General features: G+C 37.3%; 1 protein-coding gene across 1 annotated transcript; it reads left to right on the top strand.

Annotated features, from left to right (window-relative positions):
- On the top strand, positions 1-15,296 carry LOC104227331 (phosphoglucan, water dikinase, chloroplastic). The gene is made up of 19 exons (XM_009779556.2): positions 1-396; positions 1,720-2,323; positions 2,947-3,033; positions 3,111-3,242; positions 3,945-4,070; positions 4,207-4,385; positions 9,696-9,780; positions 10,945-11,112; positions 11,203-11,255; positions 11,509-11,717; positions 11,808-11,926; positions 12,015-12,085; positions 12,221-12,338; positions 12,693-12,779; positions 12,889-12,975; positions 13,076-13,152; positions 13,307-13,472; positions 13,625-13,736; positions 14,172-15,296. The coding sequence occupies exons 1-19, from the start codon at positions 179-181 to the stop codon at positions 15,074-15,076; spliced, it is 3,603 nt and encodes a 1,200-aa protein (XP_009777858.1). The 5' UTR covers positions 1-178; the 3' UTR covers positions 15,077-15,296.
- Positions 15,297-18,536: the final 3,240 nt, after the last annotated feature.

Below are 18,536 nucleotides of genomic sequence, written 5' to 3'. Positions count from 1 at the left end.
ATGATTGCTTTTTTCCCATATTAATTAACAAATAATTTTTCAAGATCCATCCTAGGAATTAGTACTCTTCGATTCCACTCTACCTCAAAATTCTTTTCTCTCTTAACAATTTTTCAAGAATCAGTTTATAATTAAACTGCTAAAGACACAAACTTGCGCTGTTTAATGTGCTTTGATAATGGATTCTTTGCATTTCACACACTGTTATTCTACTCTAAATGCAAAAAAGAGACAACCCCACAACCAAATTTCGAAACAATTCACTGTTCTTCCCCAGCTGAGTCAAACAAGTGTTAAAAATTCAATCTTGTTGCCCAGAAAAAAATTGGGTTTTCTCATGGATTATAAAGGAAGGGGTACTGGAATTGTACGTGCAGTTTCTTCTGTTGAAACCAGGTATTGTTTGAATTTGAATTTATTGTACTTCCCCGTTTTAATTTATGTAACGTAATTGACTCGACACGCGGTACTGTCCCTAGTGTCCCTTCTTGTATGTCTTTTCATTAATGTAGTGCTTATATTTTACTGAGCCGATGATCTATTGAAAATAAGCTCTATCACAAGGTAGGGGTAAGATATGCGTACACACCACACTACCCAGACCTCAGAGATTATACTGGGTATGTTGTTGTTGTAGTTTGACTCAGACACGAATTTTAATAAAGGAAAAACTTTTGAAACTAGTGATATTAAACGTGCCTAATATTGTGTAGCTATAGAAGCTTCTCATTAAGTATGAGTTAAATTATTTTCAAATATAATAATGCGTTTTTCTTTTTAAAATGGACTAATAAAGAAAATCGTCACATGAACTGGAATAGAGACTGGAATAGAGGGAATATTGAGAATGCTGGTTTCTTATACTCTCTCTATCCTTTTTTTGGTGTCCTTTAGTTTGTAAAAAAGTTCAAAATTTTCACCTAAATTCTTTATAACTTGGAAAAAGAATAGTGTATGTATGTGTTTGCGTATATATTTGATTTATTTTTGAGGATGCTGTTTTCTTCTACTCTATTGTCCATGTTAGGTGTCTTTAACTTTGATTTTAAAGCTCAAAAATTTTCACCTTGAATACTTAATAATTTGGATAAAAATAGTGGGCACCCATTAAAAAAAGGGCAGTCCGGTGCACAAAACATGCCGCGTTCATGCAGGATCCAGAGGGTGTGATGTAGGCAGCCTACCCTGATGCAAGTATCAGTGGCTGATTCCACAAGCCGGCACCTATTAAATTGAAATAATTCGATATGAAGTCTTTAAGCTTTAGTTGCAGAAGACCTCATACTATGTTTAAGGTGGGTAGTAGTCCTAGCATTACATTCTGGATTTTGTTGGTGGATTAGAATAGTACTTCTAGAATGATATTTTGTAAGTTGTCTGCTATCGCCGACAATAGAGAGCATAAGTTGGTTGAGGTTTCCAGGACAGAGGGAAGCAAAATATTTTCGGGATCTTAAGTTAGAAGAAGCATGACTGTCTAGGAGACAAAGGAGTTCCAGGGGTTATTGGCTGTGATAATTCTGAGAATATGAAGCTCGAGGGAAGGGGTTCCTAGCAAATAAACTCCAAAGATATTCACGATGATAGTGTTCGATTCCTGTTTCAAGTCATTACTTATTCTATCATACAATTATATTATGAGTTCAGCAAAATCTTTGTTGTCATTCGCTAAATTAAGAATTGTGTTTTTTTCCTTGACTAAATTTTTTTCGGATGCAGGGAAAAGCAACAGAAAGGAAAGAACAACAAGAATAGTGAGAAGGTACAGCTGCGTGTTCGGCTTAAACACCAAGTTGAATTTGGGGAGCACATTGCAGTTCTGGGATCGGCAAAAGAATTAGGGTCCTGGAAGAAGAATATAATGATGGACTGGACAGAAAATGGATGGATTTCGGAATTGGAATTACCAGCTGGTGAGAGTCTTGAGTATAAGTTTGTAATTGTCGGTAAGGACAAGAATATGTTATGGGAAAACGGCAGTAACCGGATCTTGATGCTACCAGAAGGAGGAAGTTTTGAATTGGTCTGTCAATGGAATGTGACAGATGAGCCTGTGAATTTGTTGCAATTGGATCCATTTGTAGTAGAGGAGGAAGTAGAAGAGGCAACTGATAATGGAGCTACAATTACTGGCGAGACTGCTGTTCTGGACGCTGTAACAAGTCCGTTTGTGGAGCAATGGCAAGGGAGGGCTGCATCTTTTGTACGTTCAAAGGACGAACTGGATTCCCAAACAAACAGGAAGTGGGACACATCAGGTCTCACTGGGATTTCCCTAAAGCTCGTTGAAGGTGATAAAAATGCTCGGAATTGGTGGCGAAAGGTGAGAAGATTGATTAGATCTCGTCTTAATGGCACGATTTGCATTCTGGAAATTGTTTGTGCAATAAAAGAGTTACGTCTGTGCAAGATAGCATCACAGTGAATCTCTGCTATTTTTTCCCTATAATTCATCAGTATGCATTGTTGTATCCTCACTGCTGTATATGTGCCTTCTTTTCAGCTCACTTGTTACTGGTGTGTGAAGTCTTCGAAATGAGTGTCTCCTTTTTGGCTATATATCTCATATATTTTTACTGACCCTTATTATGATTATCAGTGGTGAAAGGATATGAAGGGAGAGAAGGAACGGGCAAAGAGGAAAAGGGATACCTTTTCTTTGTTTTCTGGCTAAGATCAAGTGTGGGCACAGAGGCAAGGGGAGAGATTATGTTGCCATGAGATTGAGAGTTAGTGTTTGTAGCACAGGCACTTGGTTCTTATGCGAATTGACTAATGAGTTACAACATTCTCTTCCTTCCGTTTTATTTCTTGCTAAATAATCCATAGAGATATTGATTGCCCTCCATTTGGTGGTCTACTATACCACAAATTGCTTTTTCCCCTACCAGAATCAACATGCTAAAGCTTAATAATTAACTGTCTTCATTTTTTACTATTTTCTAGCTTGAGGTTGTCCGAGAACTAGTTGTTGAAAACATGGATAGTTCACAGCGGTTGGAGGCTCTCACATATGCAGCTGTCTATCTAAAGGTGTTGTATGATTTTTAGGTTACTTTCTTGATTTGATTCATTTCTATCTTCGTACTGAATATTACGCTTGGGTGCAGTGGATAAACACAGGGCAAATTCCTTGCCTTGAAGATGGGGGTCACCATCGACCAAATAGGCATGCAGAGATTTCCAGGCTTATTTTTCGTGAAGTAGAAAAACTCTTGAGTAGGCGAGACACTACACTTCAGGTATTCAATCATTAACCCATTATGCTTATTTAATTTTTATTATGTCTATGGATTCTGGAACACATTGCTCGTCTCTTGAGCCGGTTATTCAATTCTTATTGGATCTGTTAAGTGGTGGTACTTTTGGTGACTCGTTATAAGTGACTGGAATTACGACAAGGTAGAAGTGCGTGCGCATTATCCAACGAGTTGCAAACAGTGCGCCGTTGGGCCTGGGGGATTTCTCGGCAATAAAACAAAAAGTGACTGGAAATCATACCAGTGATTCAGATTCATCGAAATTTGGTTGGTCTATGTTACATTCCTCGAAATTTGATTTGGAAGCTACTACCCCGAAGAGAAAATGCTATTGATTCTATTAATGAGCTAATACAGTGGTTCAGATTATTTTTTGTCTTCCCAGAATCAGCTGTACTTTTCTAACAACGAAGGGTCTGAACTTTCTTAATGTACTCTTTCTTTAATCTCATTAATAGTTAGACAATTCCCAACACAAAGTAACAATTAGTCAAGATAAGCCCTTGCTTTAAATAGTGTTAAATCATATATCTGCTGTCTGTATATATGATAATGAGATTATAAAGCTTTTGAGTTACAGAAAAATCCTCGTGATGTACTTTGTGGATATGAGTCTGTCATCGTCTTGTATCCGAGCTCTGCTTTTTGAGTTGCTTAGAAAAGCTTTCTTTTCATTATATGCAGGAAATACTTGTAATCCGCAAGATGCAGCCGTGCCTGCCTTCTTTTAAAGCAGAATTCACTCAATCTGTTCCGTTAACAAGAATCAGGGACATCGCTCATAGGAATGATATACCCCATGACCTTAAGGTTGTAATTGTAGAGCTACCAATTTTTTTTTTTAAATTTTCTTTTCATTCTCAATATTTACCTGTCCTTCTCATTATAAAAAATAATATTTACCTGTCCTTCTCAGTATAAAAAATAATATTTACCTGTCCTTCAGCAAGAAATCAAACATACTATACAAAACAAGCTCCACAGAAATGCTGGCCCTGAAGATCTGGTATCCACAGAAGCAATGCTCGAAAGAATTACCAAGAAACCTGGACAATATAGCGAGGCATTTGTAGAACAATTCAAGATTTTCCACAATGAACTAAAAGATTTCTTCAATGCCGGGAGGTAGGGACATTAATCTGTTATGTTTCTCAATATTTGATTTCTGCAGAAAAAAGTCAGTCCTGATGTGGGATAATAAAGGAAATGATATAGCAGACCAACTATTCCAGCTTCTCCGTTGCATGTGTATGGTCCAGTTTCATTATTTTGTAAAATAGGCTTCTTCACTTGCTAGATAATGGTATCTCACATGTATGTTGTTCCTCAATTTCTTACGGGGACAAACCCTTATGGAGAGTTCATAAAGCTAGTTGTGCCCTCTTTGAACATGACTAAGCATTAGAGCCATCCGATTGGTATTCCCCAAAGGAATTTTTTACTTCTTTATGTTCTGGGTTTCACTAGGTCTGTATGGATTCCGAAAAATTTTAGTATGTCTTTTCGGACAATTTCCTTCCATGAACTTTTCAGTTTGTATTGTTCCTTTTGAACACCTTCAATCATCATGGCCTCGCACCTACAAACATGTGCATTTGGAGGTCTATGTATGACATGATCCAACTTCTATTGTTTTATCCTCTGTGAGAATGCACAAGAGAAAATATTATTGATTTATATTAACAATGATACAATGAGCCATATATATATATTACATGTCCTACTCCTAATACATATGAGATTAGGGTTATTTACTACTATTTAACTATAAAACTAATACTCCCCCTCAAACTGGTGCATATAAATCATATGTACCGAGCTTGTTACATATATAACTAATACGAGGACCAGTGAGAGACTTTGTGAAAATATCAGCAAGCTGATCATTCGACTTCACAAATTTTGTAGCAATATCTCCCGAGAGTATCTTTTCTCTAACAAAGTGACAGTCAATCTCGATGTGTTTAGTTCTCTCATGGAACACTGGATTTGACGCAATATGAAGAGCAGCTTGATTATCACACACAAGTCTCATCTGACTAATCTCACCAAATTTCAACTCTTTGAGCAATTGTTTGATCCAAATTAGCTCACATGTGGCCATAGCCATTGTTCGATATTCTGCTTCTGCACTAGACCGAGCAACCACATTCTGTTTCTTGCTCTTCCAAGGCACCAAATTTCCTCCTACTAAGACACAATATCCAGACGTAGAACGTCTATTAGAAGGTGACCCTGCCCAATCAGCATCTGAGTATCCAACGATCTGCTCATGGCCTCGATCCTCGAACAATAAGCCTTAGCCTGGAGCTGATTTTATATACCGAAGAATGCAGACAACTACATCCCAATAACTATTACAGGGAGAATCCATAAACTGACTCACAACACTCACAGGAAAGGAAATGGCAGGTCTAGTCACTGTGAGATAATTTAATTTACCAACCAACCGCCTATATCTTGTAGGATCGCTAAGAGGCTCCCCCTGTCCTGGCAGAAGTTTAGAATTCGGATCCATCGGAGTGTCAACAGGTCTACAACCTGTCATTCCTCTCTCCTCAAGAATATCTAAGACATACTTCCATTGTGAGATCACAATACTTGAGCTAGACTGAGCGACCTCAATATCCAGAAAATACTTTAATCTGCCCAGATCCTTAGTCTGAAAGTGCTGAAAGAGATGTTGCTTCAACTTACTAATACCATCCTGATCATTGCCGGTAATAACAATATCGTCAACATAAACGACTAGATAAATATAGAGATTTGAAGCAGAATATTGATAAAATACAGAGTGATCAGCTTCACTACGAGTCATGCCAAACTCCTGAATAACTGTGCTGAACTTACCAAACCAGGCTCGAGGAGACTGCTTTAGACCATAGAGGGACCGACGCAACCGACATACAAGGTCACTAGACTCCCCCTAAGCAACAAAACCAGGTGGTTGCTCCATATAAACCTCATCCTCAAGGTCACCGTGAAGAAAAACATTCTTAGTGTCCAACTGATAGAGACGCCAATGGCGAACAACAGCCATGGATAGAAAAAGGTGGACTAATGCAATTTTAGCCATGGGAGAGAAAGTATTACTGTAATCGAGTCCAAATATCTGAGTATACCCTTTGGCAACAAGACGAGCCTTAAGTCGATCAACCTGGCCATCTGGACCAACTTTGACTGTATACACCCAACGACAACCAACAGTCGCTTTACCCGAAGGAAGAGGAACAAGCTCCTAAGTACCACTCGTATGTAAAGCAGACATCTCGTCAATCATAGCCTGTCGCCATCCGGGATGAGATAGTGCTTCACCTGTAGACTTAGGGATGGAAACAGAGGACAAAGATGACACAAATGCACAATGGGCTGATGACAGACGATGGTAACCTAAACCGACATAATGAGGATTAGGATTAAGTGTGGACCGTATACCTTTTCGTAGTGCAATCGGTTGATTAAGAGGAGACAAGTCCGCAGTATTGCAGGGTCAGGTGCAGGACATGAATCAGCTGGGCCTGATGCTGGGTGCGGACGACGATGATAAGTCAGGGATGGTGGAGTTGTAGAAGGTTGAACTGGACTAGGTGGTGGCACTTGAGCTATAGTTGGTAGAACTGGACTCAATGGTGGCACTGGAGCTATAGGTGGCAAAGCTGCAACTGGAACTGTAGGTGGTGGAGCTATGAAGGAAGATGAATGTGAGATATGGACTGAATCTCCAAAAGAAGGAACTGGTAGCACCTCAGAAATATCTAAGTAATTAACTGGACCTGTGAAGTATGATTGAGTATCAAAGAAGGTAACATAAGAAATCACTGAAGGTCAGGAGAATAACATCGATATCCCTTTTGCGTTCTTGAGTAACCCAGAAATATGCACTTAAGAGCACGGGGAGTTAACTTATCTTTTCCTGGAGTAAGGTCATGAGCAAAGCACGTACTCCCAAAGACACACGGGGTGGAAGAGAGAACAAAGGTAAGTGGGGAAACAGGACAGATAATGGAATTTGATTTTGGATAGCTGAAGATGGCATACGATTAATAAGATAACAAGATGTAAGGACTGCATCCCCCCAAAAACGCAACGGAACATGAGATTGTATGAGTAGGGTACGAGCAGTTTCAATAAGATGTCTATTCTTTCTTTCAGCTACCCTATTTTGTTGGGATGTGTACGGACAAGATGTTTGATGAATAATCCCATGAGAGTTCATAAACTGCTGAAATGGGGAAGACAAATACTCTAGGGCATTATCACTATGAAATGTGCGGATAGAAACCCCAAATTGATTTTGAATTTCAGCGTGGAAGGTCTGGAAAATAGAAAACAACTCAGATCGATTTTTCATCAAAAATATCCAAGTGCACCTGGAATAATCATCAATGAAACTGACAAAGTAGCGGAATCTCAAGGTAGAACTGACCCGACTAGGACCCCAAACATCTGAATGGACTAAATTAAAAGGTGACTCTGCTCGATTATCAAGACGCCGCGGCAAATGGGAGCGGGTATGCTTACCGAGCTGACATAACTCACACTCTAGGATGGACAAGTGAGATAAGCCAGGTACCATTTTCTGAAGTTTTGACAAACTGGGTTGGCCTAACCGTTTATGTAATATATCTGGTTAATCAGTAACGGGACAAGTTATTGGAGGAAGACAAGATGCGAGTCCATGTGATTTTGTAAGGATAAGGTAATAAAGTCCATCTGATTCACGTCCGGTACCAATGATCCGCCCTGTACTACGTTCCTGTATAAAAACAAGGTCATCAAGAAATAAAACAGCAGATTTAAGTGATTTGGCTAAGCGACTAACGACTATGAGATTAAAAGGACTACCAGGAACATAAAGAACTAAGTCTAAAGATAAGGAAGGAAGTGGACTTGCTTGACCTATTGCAGTTGCCATGGCTTGAGACCCATTGGCCATTGTGACTGTTGGAAGAGATTGAAAATATGAAATACTAGTGAAAAGAGATTTGTTATCAGAAATATGATCAAATGCACCTGAATCAATAACCCAAGACTCAGAGGTTGAAGGTTGGGAGACACAAGTCATACTTCTATCTGTTTGAACAACGGAAGTTATCCCTGAAGATGTCTGTTTACATGTTTTGTACTAAAGAAACTCAATATAATCCGGTAAAGAAACCATCTGGATTGGATTCAATACAGTGGATCCAACAGATTGTGAGTTAAAGGCTTCAGATATGAATGCCATTATAATGTTGCACCGGAAAAAGGAAATTTTTTTCTTCTAAAATCACTATTCACGCCGGAAAAATATAAAATTGATCGAAATTTGAATTAAATTGGATGGGTAGGCTCGGATTTGCGAGGAGAATACACTGTCTTGAAGAAGTTTCTCCAAAATCTGGCCGGAAACACTGTCACGCACCGGCGTGTGGACGTTGGAGCTCCGCCGGAATTTTTTTTCCGGCGGCGCGTGGGGGGTCTTCTAATGGAGAATTTTTTATGGGTTGGTCGCTGGAGGCCGATCTACTTCGTGGTGGTGTTGGTTTTTGCACAACACTGACTAAAAGTGGCTTTTTATTACGGACAGCCTCTTAAGTCGCCGGAAAATTGCACGGCGACGAGGTCTTTCTTCCCGGAAGCCGCTGGAATGATGGACAACGATAATTTTCTCACCGAAGCTCTGATACCATGTGAGAATGCACGGGAGAAAATATTATTGATTTATATTAACAATGATACAATAAGCCCTATATATATAAAATACATGTCCTACTCCTAATACATATGGGATTAGGGTTATTTACTACTATTCAACTATCAAACTAACATCCTCTATGTGCGCCACTTATACTTTCTATCAGATGTGTTAATTTTTAATCTTGTCTAATCTCTTGTTTGATTGCAAATCCACCTCAATATTCATTTTAAGTACGACACTCATCTTTTGAACATATTAGGAGTAATGACTAACGTTCACTCCCATAAAAAGTTGTTGGTCTAACGACTGTTCTATAGCACTGACTTCCACTTTGGTTAGGTAACCTCTTATCACATAAGACACGTGTAACACTTCATTTCAACCATCACATTTTAATTGTATGTGTACATTTTCTTCTTTTTGAAACATTGAGCTTCAATATCTGTATTGTTTTTAGTTAGGTATCACAATCTCGTCTAATTTTACACTCCAACTTCAGTCTTCTCATGCTGGTTAAACTTGCAGTGCAAATATTGTATCTTCTTAGGGCTTGAGTATAATAAACGCTGGTCTTGGGATAATTTTCCCTTTTCAGATGTGTCTCTTCGGGGTATATGTTTCTGGAGTACCTAATGCCTATGAATGTCTGTATGATTTACACAGAATTGATTAGGTGGATTATGTTTCCATAAAAAACTTGCTCACGGGAAAATGGAATTTGCTTGATATGAATTTTTTCTATTGTTTCCTTTCAGTCTTGATGAACAACTGGAATCTATAAGGGAATCTCTCGATGAAAGTAGATCGTCAATGCTTTCATCATTCTTGGAGTCCAAAAAGGTAAGTATTTTGTTTTGGTGATAGTACATAAGAGAAGGTCCAAATTTGATTACAAATATGATGAGATTTTAACAATCGCTGGGTGCGTTTTTTAGTATGTAAGCAGTTGTAATATGTTTGTTAGATAGTTATGTAAATAAGTTTGACTTAGATGTAATATAGTGAAGTATGTACAAGTGTTACATATCGGACAAATATATGTTTAATGACTCAAGCTATAGCTTAGTGGTCAAGGGGGTTCAAAACCTTTGCAAGGTCATTGGTTCAATTCCCACTAGCTACAATCTTCCACTCTTCCTTGAGCCTAGGGTCTATCGGAAACAGTCTCTCTATCTCTATAAGGTAAGGGTAAGGTCTGCGTACACACTACCCTCCCCAAACCCCATTTACGGGATTAAACTGGTTTTTCTTTTTGTTGTTGTTGTTGACTCAAGCTTAAGACTTGTCTTAGGACGTTCTCTCCATCTCTTCTGCCACCCTTTCTTATTTTCGCACTGTTTAAGAACTTTTTAGTATCAGAATTCCTTGCTTCTGCACATTCTGGAAGTTCATTAGAATATAACGGTCTAAATGGCTGTGAAGCCCTTCCATTGTGTCCCAAATAATTCAATTTTCGGGTGTATGGGAAGTAGAATGACTTTTTATCTGAAAGATGGTATCTTTTGCTATGAAGTGGTGACTTGTGTGCTGAGTCATTATTCAGTAATTCCGTAGTTCTCTGATTATGGTAGATACCTGGACTCCAGCAATTGTTTTCTGTTTTTGCCTCTTGGGTTCAAGAGCTTGAGTCTAATAAAAACTGGTGTTGGGATAATTTGCCCTTTTCAGACGGGTCTCTTTTTTTTTTGATTTGCACCGGGTGTCCGAGTCTCTAAGAGCCCCGACTAATCCCGGGGGTGCACATGCCCTCAGCAAGGAGTTTCCCGCAAGTGCACCAGATGGGCTCTTACCTATTTGCATTTTCTTATACTGTTAAATATTCCATGTTCTTGACCCATTTGTCCACAAATTTTTTTCCTTTTCAAAATATTTTTTGAAAACATTGTTTGGGTATACATTGGACTGAATTTTTGAAATTTAATTCCTTAGTGTAGCAAGGATTTCCTTTTTAGGTTATTCCCTTATTGAAGCTTATGCTGATTCTGGTTTTGGCGTCTTTCCTAGGGATTGGCTATGTTGGATGAAAAACATAATGTTTCAGAGACTGAAAGGACTGAATTTCTAGTCAGGACAATAAACTCTCTGAATGCTCTTCGTGAAGTAATTGTCAAGGGTCTTGAAAGTGGCCTCCGTAATGATGCTCCGGATGCTGCAATAGCTATGCGGCAAAAGGTATGAATTTCTTAAATTTACCGAAAGCTAAAGTTGTCATTGACTCCAGTTACTTGAATCATCTAATACTTCCAACTTGTCATTATGCAGTGGCGTCTCTGCGAGATTGGGCTCGAAGACTATGCGTTTGTCCTTTTGAGCAGGTATATACTCTGAATACCAGATATGTGCTAAAGGAACATATGTGTGTGTGTTGCTCAGGGCGTAATCAGTATGAGATTGGTTCTTTTTCTAATTATAATATTTTCCCTTTTCCCTGGCGGTAAAAAGATCTTTAATAATTAGAGTAGAGGCAAGGACAAGTTGATCGACGGTTTCTCTTCTTCATTTGAGCATCAGTTGCATATGTTTATACACTTCCCATTTATTTTAAGAATCTTTCTGCAAAATATATAGGTTTGTCAATGCAGTTGAAGCTCGGGGAGGAGCTGATTCACTTGCAGATAATGTAGCGCAGAAAAATGTTAGCTCTTGGAATGATCCAATTGGAGCACTTAATGTTGGAATCCAACAACTAGGTCTATCTGGTTGGAAACCTGAGGAATGCAAAGCTGTTGGAAATGAGCTTTTGTCATGGAAAAAGAGGGGACTTTCAGAAACCGAAGGTATCTTATTGTCATCCAATGATTTATCATATGTGCAATCATGATATGCTTCAGGTCTCCTGAAATTTTTTGTGCTTATCTTTACGGAAGGCAGTGAAGATGGTAAAACTATATGGGCATTGCGACTAAAAGCTACTCTTGATAGAAGTCGGAGGTTAACTGAGGAGTATTCCGAGACACTTCTCCAAATATTCCCTGAAAAAGTCCAGGTGATTTACCTGTAAACTATCCAAATTGAGCATTTAAGTTTGGACCAATTATGATAAGGGCTGACTAACTGCGTTTGTCGTATTGCAGATTTTAGGGAAATCTTTGGCGATTCCTGAAAATAGCGTGAGAACATTTACTGAAGCTGAAATTCGAGCAGGGTATGATTTGGACAGATACTTTGTTCTGAATAGTGTTTGCTCCAATCTGATTATGCTTATTTCTCTCTGACTGGGAAGATGTTACTATAAGTTGACAAGTGGCTTCTAACTTTTTAAAATACGTGTCATTTGTAGTGTGGTTTTTCAGGTTTCAAAGCTTGCTACACTACTTTTGAAGGCTACTAGAAGGACAATTGGGTCTTCGGGCTGGGATGTTCTCGTTCCAGGGGATGCTTTTGGACAGCTAATACAGGTGCATGTTATACTGTTTATTCCACACTATGTCTTCGTACATGTTATAATTTTTCTTCCTGAATGCATAACCATTGCCATTTCTCTTGCAAGCTGTCTCTATACTATCAAACACAAACAAACGCTAACATGCAAATGAAAAATCCTTTCTCATGTAGAAATTTCACCCCTTAAAGTTTTGATGCAAATCTAAGTTGCGCGTACTAGTTCTGGGTTTTAACTTTAATTCTAATGCTGCGAATGCATGCATTTTTCTCGTTTTGAAATTTTATCTTAAGTCTATCTAAACAAGTTTTTTCTTATAGTGCTATCATATCCGTAACTGGAGTATATGGGCTGATTACATACATTTCAGGTGGATAGAATTGTCCCAGGGACTCTACCATCATCGGCAACCGGACCTGTTATTCTTGTAGTGAACAAAGCTGATGGAGATGAAGAGGTTGCCCGTGCTTCTCATCCTTCTGTTTCTTTTGTGGAATCCTAAGGCTTTAGAAACTTATGTATTACTCAGAGCAGGATACTGAACGGCGTTGTCGACCATTTTACAGGTGACAGCAGCAGGAAGTAACATATCTGGGGTTGTACTTCTACAGGAGCTACCTCATTTATCTCATCTAGGTGTTAGGGCGCGACAGGCAAGTTCCAAATTTTGCCCCCATCTCCAAAATCTAATTATAGGCTTTTTCCTTTTATGTGAGTGTTAGTTATAGAAATGTTACTTTCTTTTGATTGCAGGAAAAGGTAGTTTTTGTGACCTGCGACGATGATGACAAAGTTTCTGATATAAGAGAACTAACTGGAAAATATGTGAGGTTATTTTCTTCAAACCCCTTATGTCATTGATTTCTACATGCTGCACCAGTTTTGACTTCTGATGAGAACTTTAACTCCTTCATGATTGTAATGCTTTAATAATTTTTCTGTTTTGCCTTAATTTTCTGTGGTTATTGACCCTTCATTTTTCAGGTTAGAGGCATCATCAACTGGTGTAAAGTTAACTTCCTCTTCATCAGAGAAAGGCACTGGTGTTTCCCAAAATAAACATCTCTCAGTTACTGCTTCATCTACAAGTGCAGCCTCATCGGACAGCAGTGCTTCCTCAATTGCTATCAAATCTTCTCATTTTAAAGAGGTAAATAACTTTTCTTGCCGATGACATGTTTCTGTAAATATGTTGGACCGTAGTTCTGCTTTTCTCCCTCTGTACCCCCCCCCCCCCCCGCACACACACACACAAGAAAAAGTTATTTGCTATTCAAGCTAGCTTAAGTTCTTTACTTACAGGTGGTACCTACTGGAGGTATTATTCCTCTTGCTGATGCAGAAATACAGAGTAGTGGTGCAAAAGCGGCTTCTTGTGCTCAATTAGCTTTACTGGCATCTTCTTCTGCTAAAGGTAGGTTGGTTCTTTTCAGGACAATCCTCTGATAATAACATCAGTACTGTTATTATTTTGTTCTTAGTTGCTATAGCTAAAATGTCTGTTCTGTAACACCAGATGAGTATTTTTTTATATGAACATTTCACGTAAATGTTCATTCTCCCTTTCTATTCTTGATTTCTTTTTTCTTTTTCCTGTTACTAAATGTGTCCCTTGCCTTTCCTATAGATCAAGCATAATGATTAATCTTATAATAAGGAATAAAAGATAAATTTAACTATGCTTGTTATCCATAGCGTACTCGCGATATAGGTAATTGGGATTTAATTTTTGTGTTTGGCTTATCGTAGCATAATTTATGGATGCCGTTGGTGCAACATAGATGCCTTTGCCTCATTTTTATGCTTTTTTCTTTTTTTCTTTTTTGTCTGATGAACTATCTGATTACAGTTTATAGTGACCAAGGGGTGCCAGCTTCATTTAAGGTCCCTGCTGGAGCAGTAATTCCATTTGGTTCTATGGAAATGGCATTAGAAACGAACAAGTTAACGGAGACCTTCACATTGCTTGTCGAACAGATAGAAACAGCTCAAATCGATGGTGGTGAACTTGATAAACACTGTGATGATCTCCAGAAGTTAATATCTTCTCTACTGCCTGGACAAGATGTCATTGAAAATTTGGGAAAATTATTCTCGGGTAATGCACGTTTAATAGTGCGTTCAAGTGCTAATGTTGAGGATTTGGCGGGGATGTCAGCAGCTGGACTTTACGATTCAATTCCTAATGTTAGCCCTTCAGATCCGATAAGGTTTGGACATGCTGTAGCCCGTGTTTGGGCCTCATTGTATACTAGAAGAGCAGTACTGAGCCGTAGAGCTGCTGGTGTGCTCCAGAAAGATGCTACAATGGCTGTGCTAGTGCAAGAAATGCTTTCACCGGATTTATCTTTTGTCCTCCACACTCTTAGCCCAACTGACAACAATCATAACTTCGTTGAGGCTGAGATTGCACCTGGACTTGGTGAAACACTCGCTTCAGGAACGAGGGGTACACCATGGCGTCTGTCTAGTGGTAAATTTGATGACACAGTCCGCACACTGGCATTCGCCAACTTTAGTGAGGAGATGGTTGTAGGTGGAAATACTCCTGCTGACGGAGAAGTTATTCATTTGACCGTGGATTATAGCAAGAAACCTTTAACATACGACCCCATTTTCAGGCGTCAACTTGGTCAGAGGCTTGGCGCTGTTGGTTTCTACCTAGAACGTAAATTTGGTTCTCCTCAAGACGTTGAAGGATGTTTGGTTGGTAACGAGATTTTCATCGTGCAATCACGGCCCCAACCCCAGTGAGAGCCTGTTTTTTGCACTGAACTTACCTCATAACAGTGTATGTATAATTCAGCATCTCTTTGAGATGTACATAGTTGATTAAAGAAGCAAGCTTATACTAGTCTTATAGAAGTAGTTTAAGGTGAATATTCTCCCTCAGATTGTGCAAATCTGCTGTACTGGCTGTGACCTTACATTCATGTTATTCTAGACATTAATAAAGTCACTCATATATTACTAAGCTTCTTTGACTTTATCCACTGAAACTAATGATGCCAGTGGTCTCTGGCCATTTCCTTCTGCATTTTTTCTTATCTCAGCCACTTAGATAAAAAAAAATGCAGAAGGACTGCATACCAGTGGTCTCTGTCTACTTTTGGTAGCAAGTTTTGTCGCCAGAAATTGTTCATTTTGTAGCGATTTCCAGTGTCCTCACAACAAACATTCAGGACCAAAAGTACTTCCCAATTACTTATCATTTCACTCCTAATTGAAATAATAACAGAAAATAGAAAAAAAAGTGACTAAATTATTTGTAATCCTTCTAATAGTCAAATATTTTATTATAAGAAATTTGATTAGTCGAAACGACTACCGCAAGTCAAGTGATTTTTCAAGTGAATATACGCACAGGCAAGTACTTTTGTATTATAAGCAAAACAAACATGAGTTTACTAGATAGTTGAATAATCATTTGAGTAATGGACTCATTTAAGTACTTTTGATATGTGCAAAACAAAAATTCTTTCTTCCTTATATTCCGTGTCCGATCAAACGTTCGTCGTATAACTGAAATTGAGAATGAGATACCCAGGACATTACCCTAGATAAGAAGTTGTAGAGGTCTACTGTTTATTAAGGTCGTGGGTTAGGAGCAGGGACGGATGCAACATACATCTACCGGGTTCAACTGAACCCAGTACTTTCGACGCGAAGCATAAATTTATATGTAAAAATTAATAAATTTATAATAAACAGTAGATATGAACCCATAACTTTAAAATATAATGGGTTCAATGCTAAAAACTTTAAATGTTAAACCCGCAGAATTAAAATCCTAGATTCGCCTCTGGTTAGGAGGTAGTTGTGCATATTTCTACGGCGTACCAGAGTGAGGCTAGTCTATTAGGATTTTGTTTTAGACTGCTAGTGGTTAGTATTGAGTTTACATTATATTAGTGAGATTTCACTGGGTCGTTGTTGTATAGGGACTATCTCCATACTATATTCTCGCTTTATGACTTCAATATAATTAGTCGTCTTTCTTTATTAAAAAGAAAAGAAAAGAAAAGAATATTAGTACACTCTATTTAACAAGGAAAGTGAATTTGTTATTTCCATAATTCCATCTATTGAATATATTATCAAGTACTATAAATTTCGACAAGAACAGAGGAATATCTGGAAAAGAGAAGAAATCCTTTACTCTTAGCTGAATAAATTGTTAATAAATTCAAAAAGCTGAATCTGATGCTGAAGTCCAATTTTTCTTTTTATGTTTTCCACAAATAATTTTACTTTATTTACTTTAAAACAAGAAAGCAAATGCATCTCCAGTGGTAAATGGGGTAAGTAGCTTTTCTTTTTGTTATTCCAAAGAACTAAACTTAAGCAACTTATTCACTGGTCCAATATTCTAAATTACCCCTGACCTGAGGAGGAAGTTATTTCATGGACGATTATTCAACTTTTATTTTATTGTATCACAATTATAAAACTAATTTTCGTAAGAAAAAGCTAACAAAACTATATATATATATATATATATATATATATATATATATATATATATATATATATATATATATATATATATAACAAGTTGCTAGGTTGCCACTCTAACAACTTATTTTACATAATATCCATGCGACATTAAAGCCGACCTAGGATTTGAAGGTAGCGGGGCATATAAGCAGACTGCTAAACTAGTGCCTCATCGGCTGGGGTGGATCCGAGATTTTAATTTTATCGGTTCAACTTTTAAATTTTTAGCATTGAACTCATTGTAATTTTTAAAGCTATAAGTTCATATCTACTATTTTTGTAATTTTTAAGAATTTTTGTATATAAACCTTTACTCCAAGTCAAGAACTCGAAATAATATATATATATATATATATATATATATATATATATATATATATATATATATATATAATTTGCTGAAGTTAACTGGTTCGATGATCCTTCTTCTCAGTACATAGCTCCGCCTCCGCGTGACGCCACCTAGAAAAAAAAAAAGAAGGAAAAAACTCATCTTCCGACCCACTTAAAAAAATAATGCTAATGATGCGTCAAATGGTAAAAGACATGAGGGTATTAGTTTTTTTTTTTTTTTCCCAAAATATTTTTTTTTTTGGCAATCCGCTAGGCAAGCGCCTAGGGCTAGTTTTTTATTAATAACAGAAAAGAAAAATACAACAATTAGGAAAAGTAGAAATAAGGGGGGACCATAGCACCGATATTGTTACCCATATAATACAAACCGTGCTAAACCTTACCTTACTAATTCTATTGAGGCATAAAATAGCCTCACTAGCAAGCATGTAAAAAGAAAGAACTAGCTACAATCAAATATTCAGTGATCACCACAGAGTTTATAACATACTCTGTGATGATATTACAAATCAGAATACTAACATAATGGTAGAATAAAATGATGAAGGAATTAAAATGTTGTCCCTTAGATTAGGATCGGAGAATGAGGTTTTTTCTTATTCTTTTAATTAGTTCACCTGAATATTATGTAAGGTGAGTTGTCAACGTCCTAATACACTTGCGTGACATTTTTATATACGTGACAAGTTACTTGCGTTATTTGAGACCAATCTTACCTTTTTCGGTCTTTATTTCTATAGTATATGGATATAATAATTGAGTTATATCTATAGCCGAGAATTAGGGTATAATGTTATTAAATTGTTTATGTGTACTAGTATTTTCCTCAAATATCCTACATAACAAATAAGTGGCACCCCAATACACAAAATGAATGTAGGTGCTAGGTGCCATGGTTGTAATGTCGAAATTCCCTGTTATAGACCCAAGATCCAGACTCTCTGGAATTTGTGTCCTTGTTATTCATTTTGTTACTTTATCCCTTTTCTTTATGCTCTTTTTGTTAATTTTTCTTATTTTCTTCATCTTTATTATTCATTTTTTGTGCAATCTCATTTGTATTATTTTTTTATATTGTTTATTTTCTTCCTTTGTCTTTTTTCTAGATTTTCAAATTTTATTTGAATGTAATTTTAATTATTTTCTCTTTATCCATATGTTGTTATTATATTAATTTTAGAGATTTTTTAGAGTGATACATCAAAGACATAATGTGGTATTAATCAACTACATGTAAATTAAAGGGGCATATGATATATTCGTTTAGGCATATTTTTTTTAAAAAAATTGGATTGAATAAATTCAAAATGTACCAAACCGAACCGAAATAATCCAAAACAGATCGAACCGACTACATGTACTC

The sequence above is a fragment of the Nicotiana sylvestris genome, chromosome 1 (genome assembly GCF_000393655.2).
Source record: "Nicotiana sylvestris chromosome 1, ASM39365v2, whole genome shotgun sequence".
NCBI classification, from domain to species: domain Eukaryota; kingdom Viridiplantae; phylum Streptophyta; class Magnoliopsida; order Solanales; family Solanaceae; genus Nicotiana; species Nicotiana sylvestris.
The sequence above is the reverse complement of the archived record's forward strand: the minus strand, read 5'-3'. Positions and strand labels throughout refer to the sequence as shown.

What these genes read in the sequence shown, in the direction of transcription:
- LOC104227331 (XM_009779556.2), top strand. Translation starts at nt 179, where the DNA reads ATGGATTCTTTGCATTTCACACACTGTTATTCTACTCTAAATGCAAAA. An exon ending in CTTTTGGACAGCTAATACAG is followed by an intron (nt 12,339 to 12,692) that starts GTGCATGTTATA and finishes CATACATTTCAG; the next exon opens with GTGGATAGAATTGTCCCAGG. An exon ending in AATCTTCTCATTTTAAAGAG is followed by an intron (nt 13,473 to 13,624) that starts GTAAATAACTTT and finishes CTTTACTTACAG; the next exon opens with GTGGTACCTACTGGAGGTAT.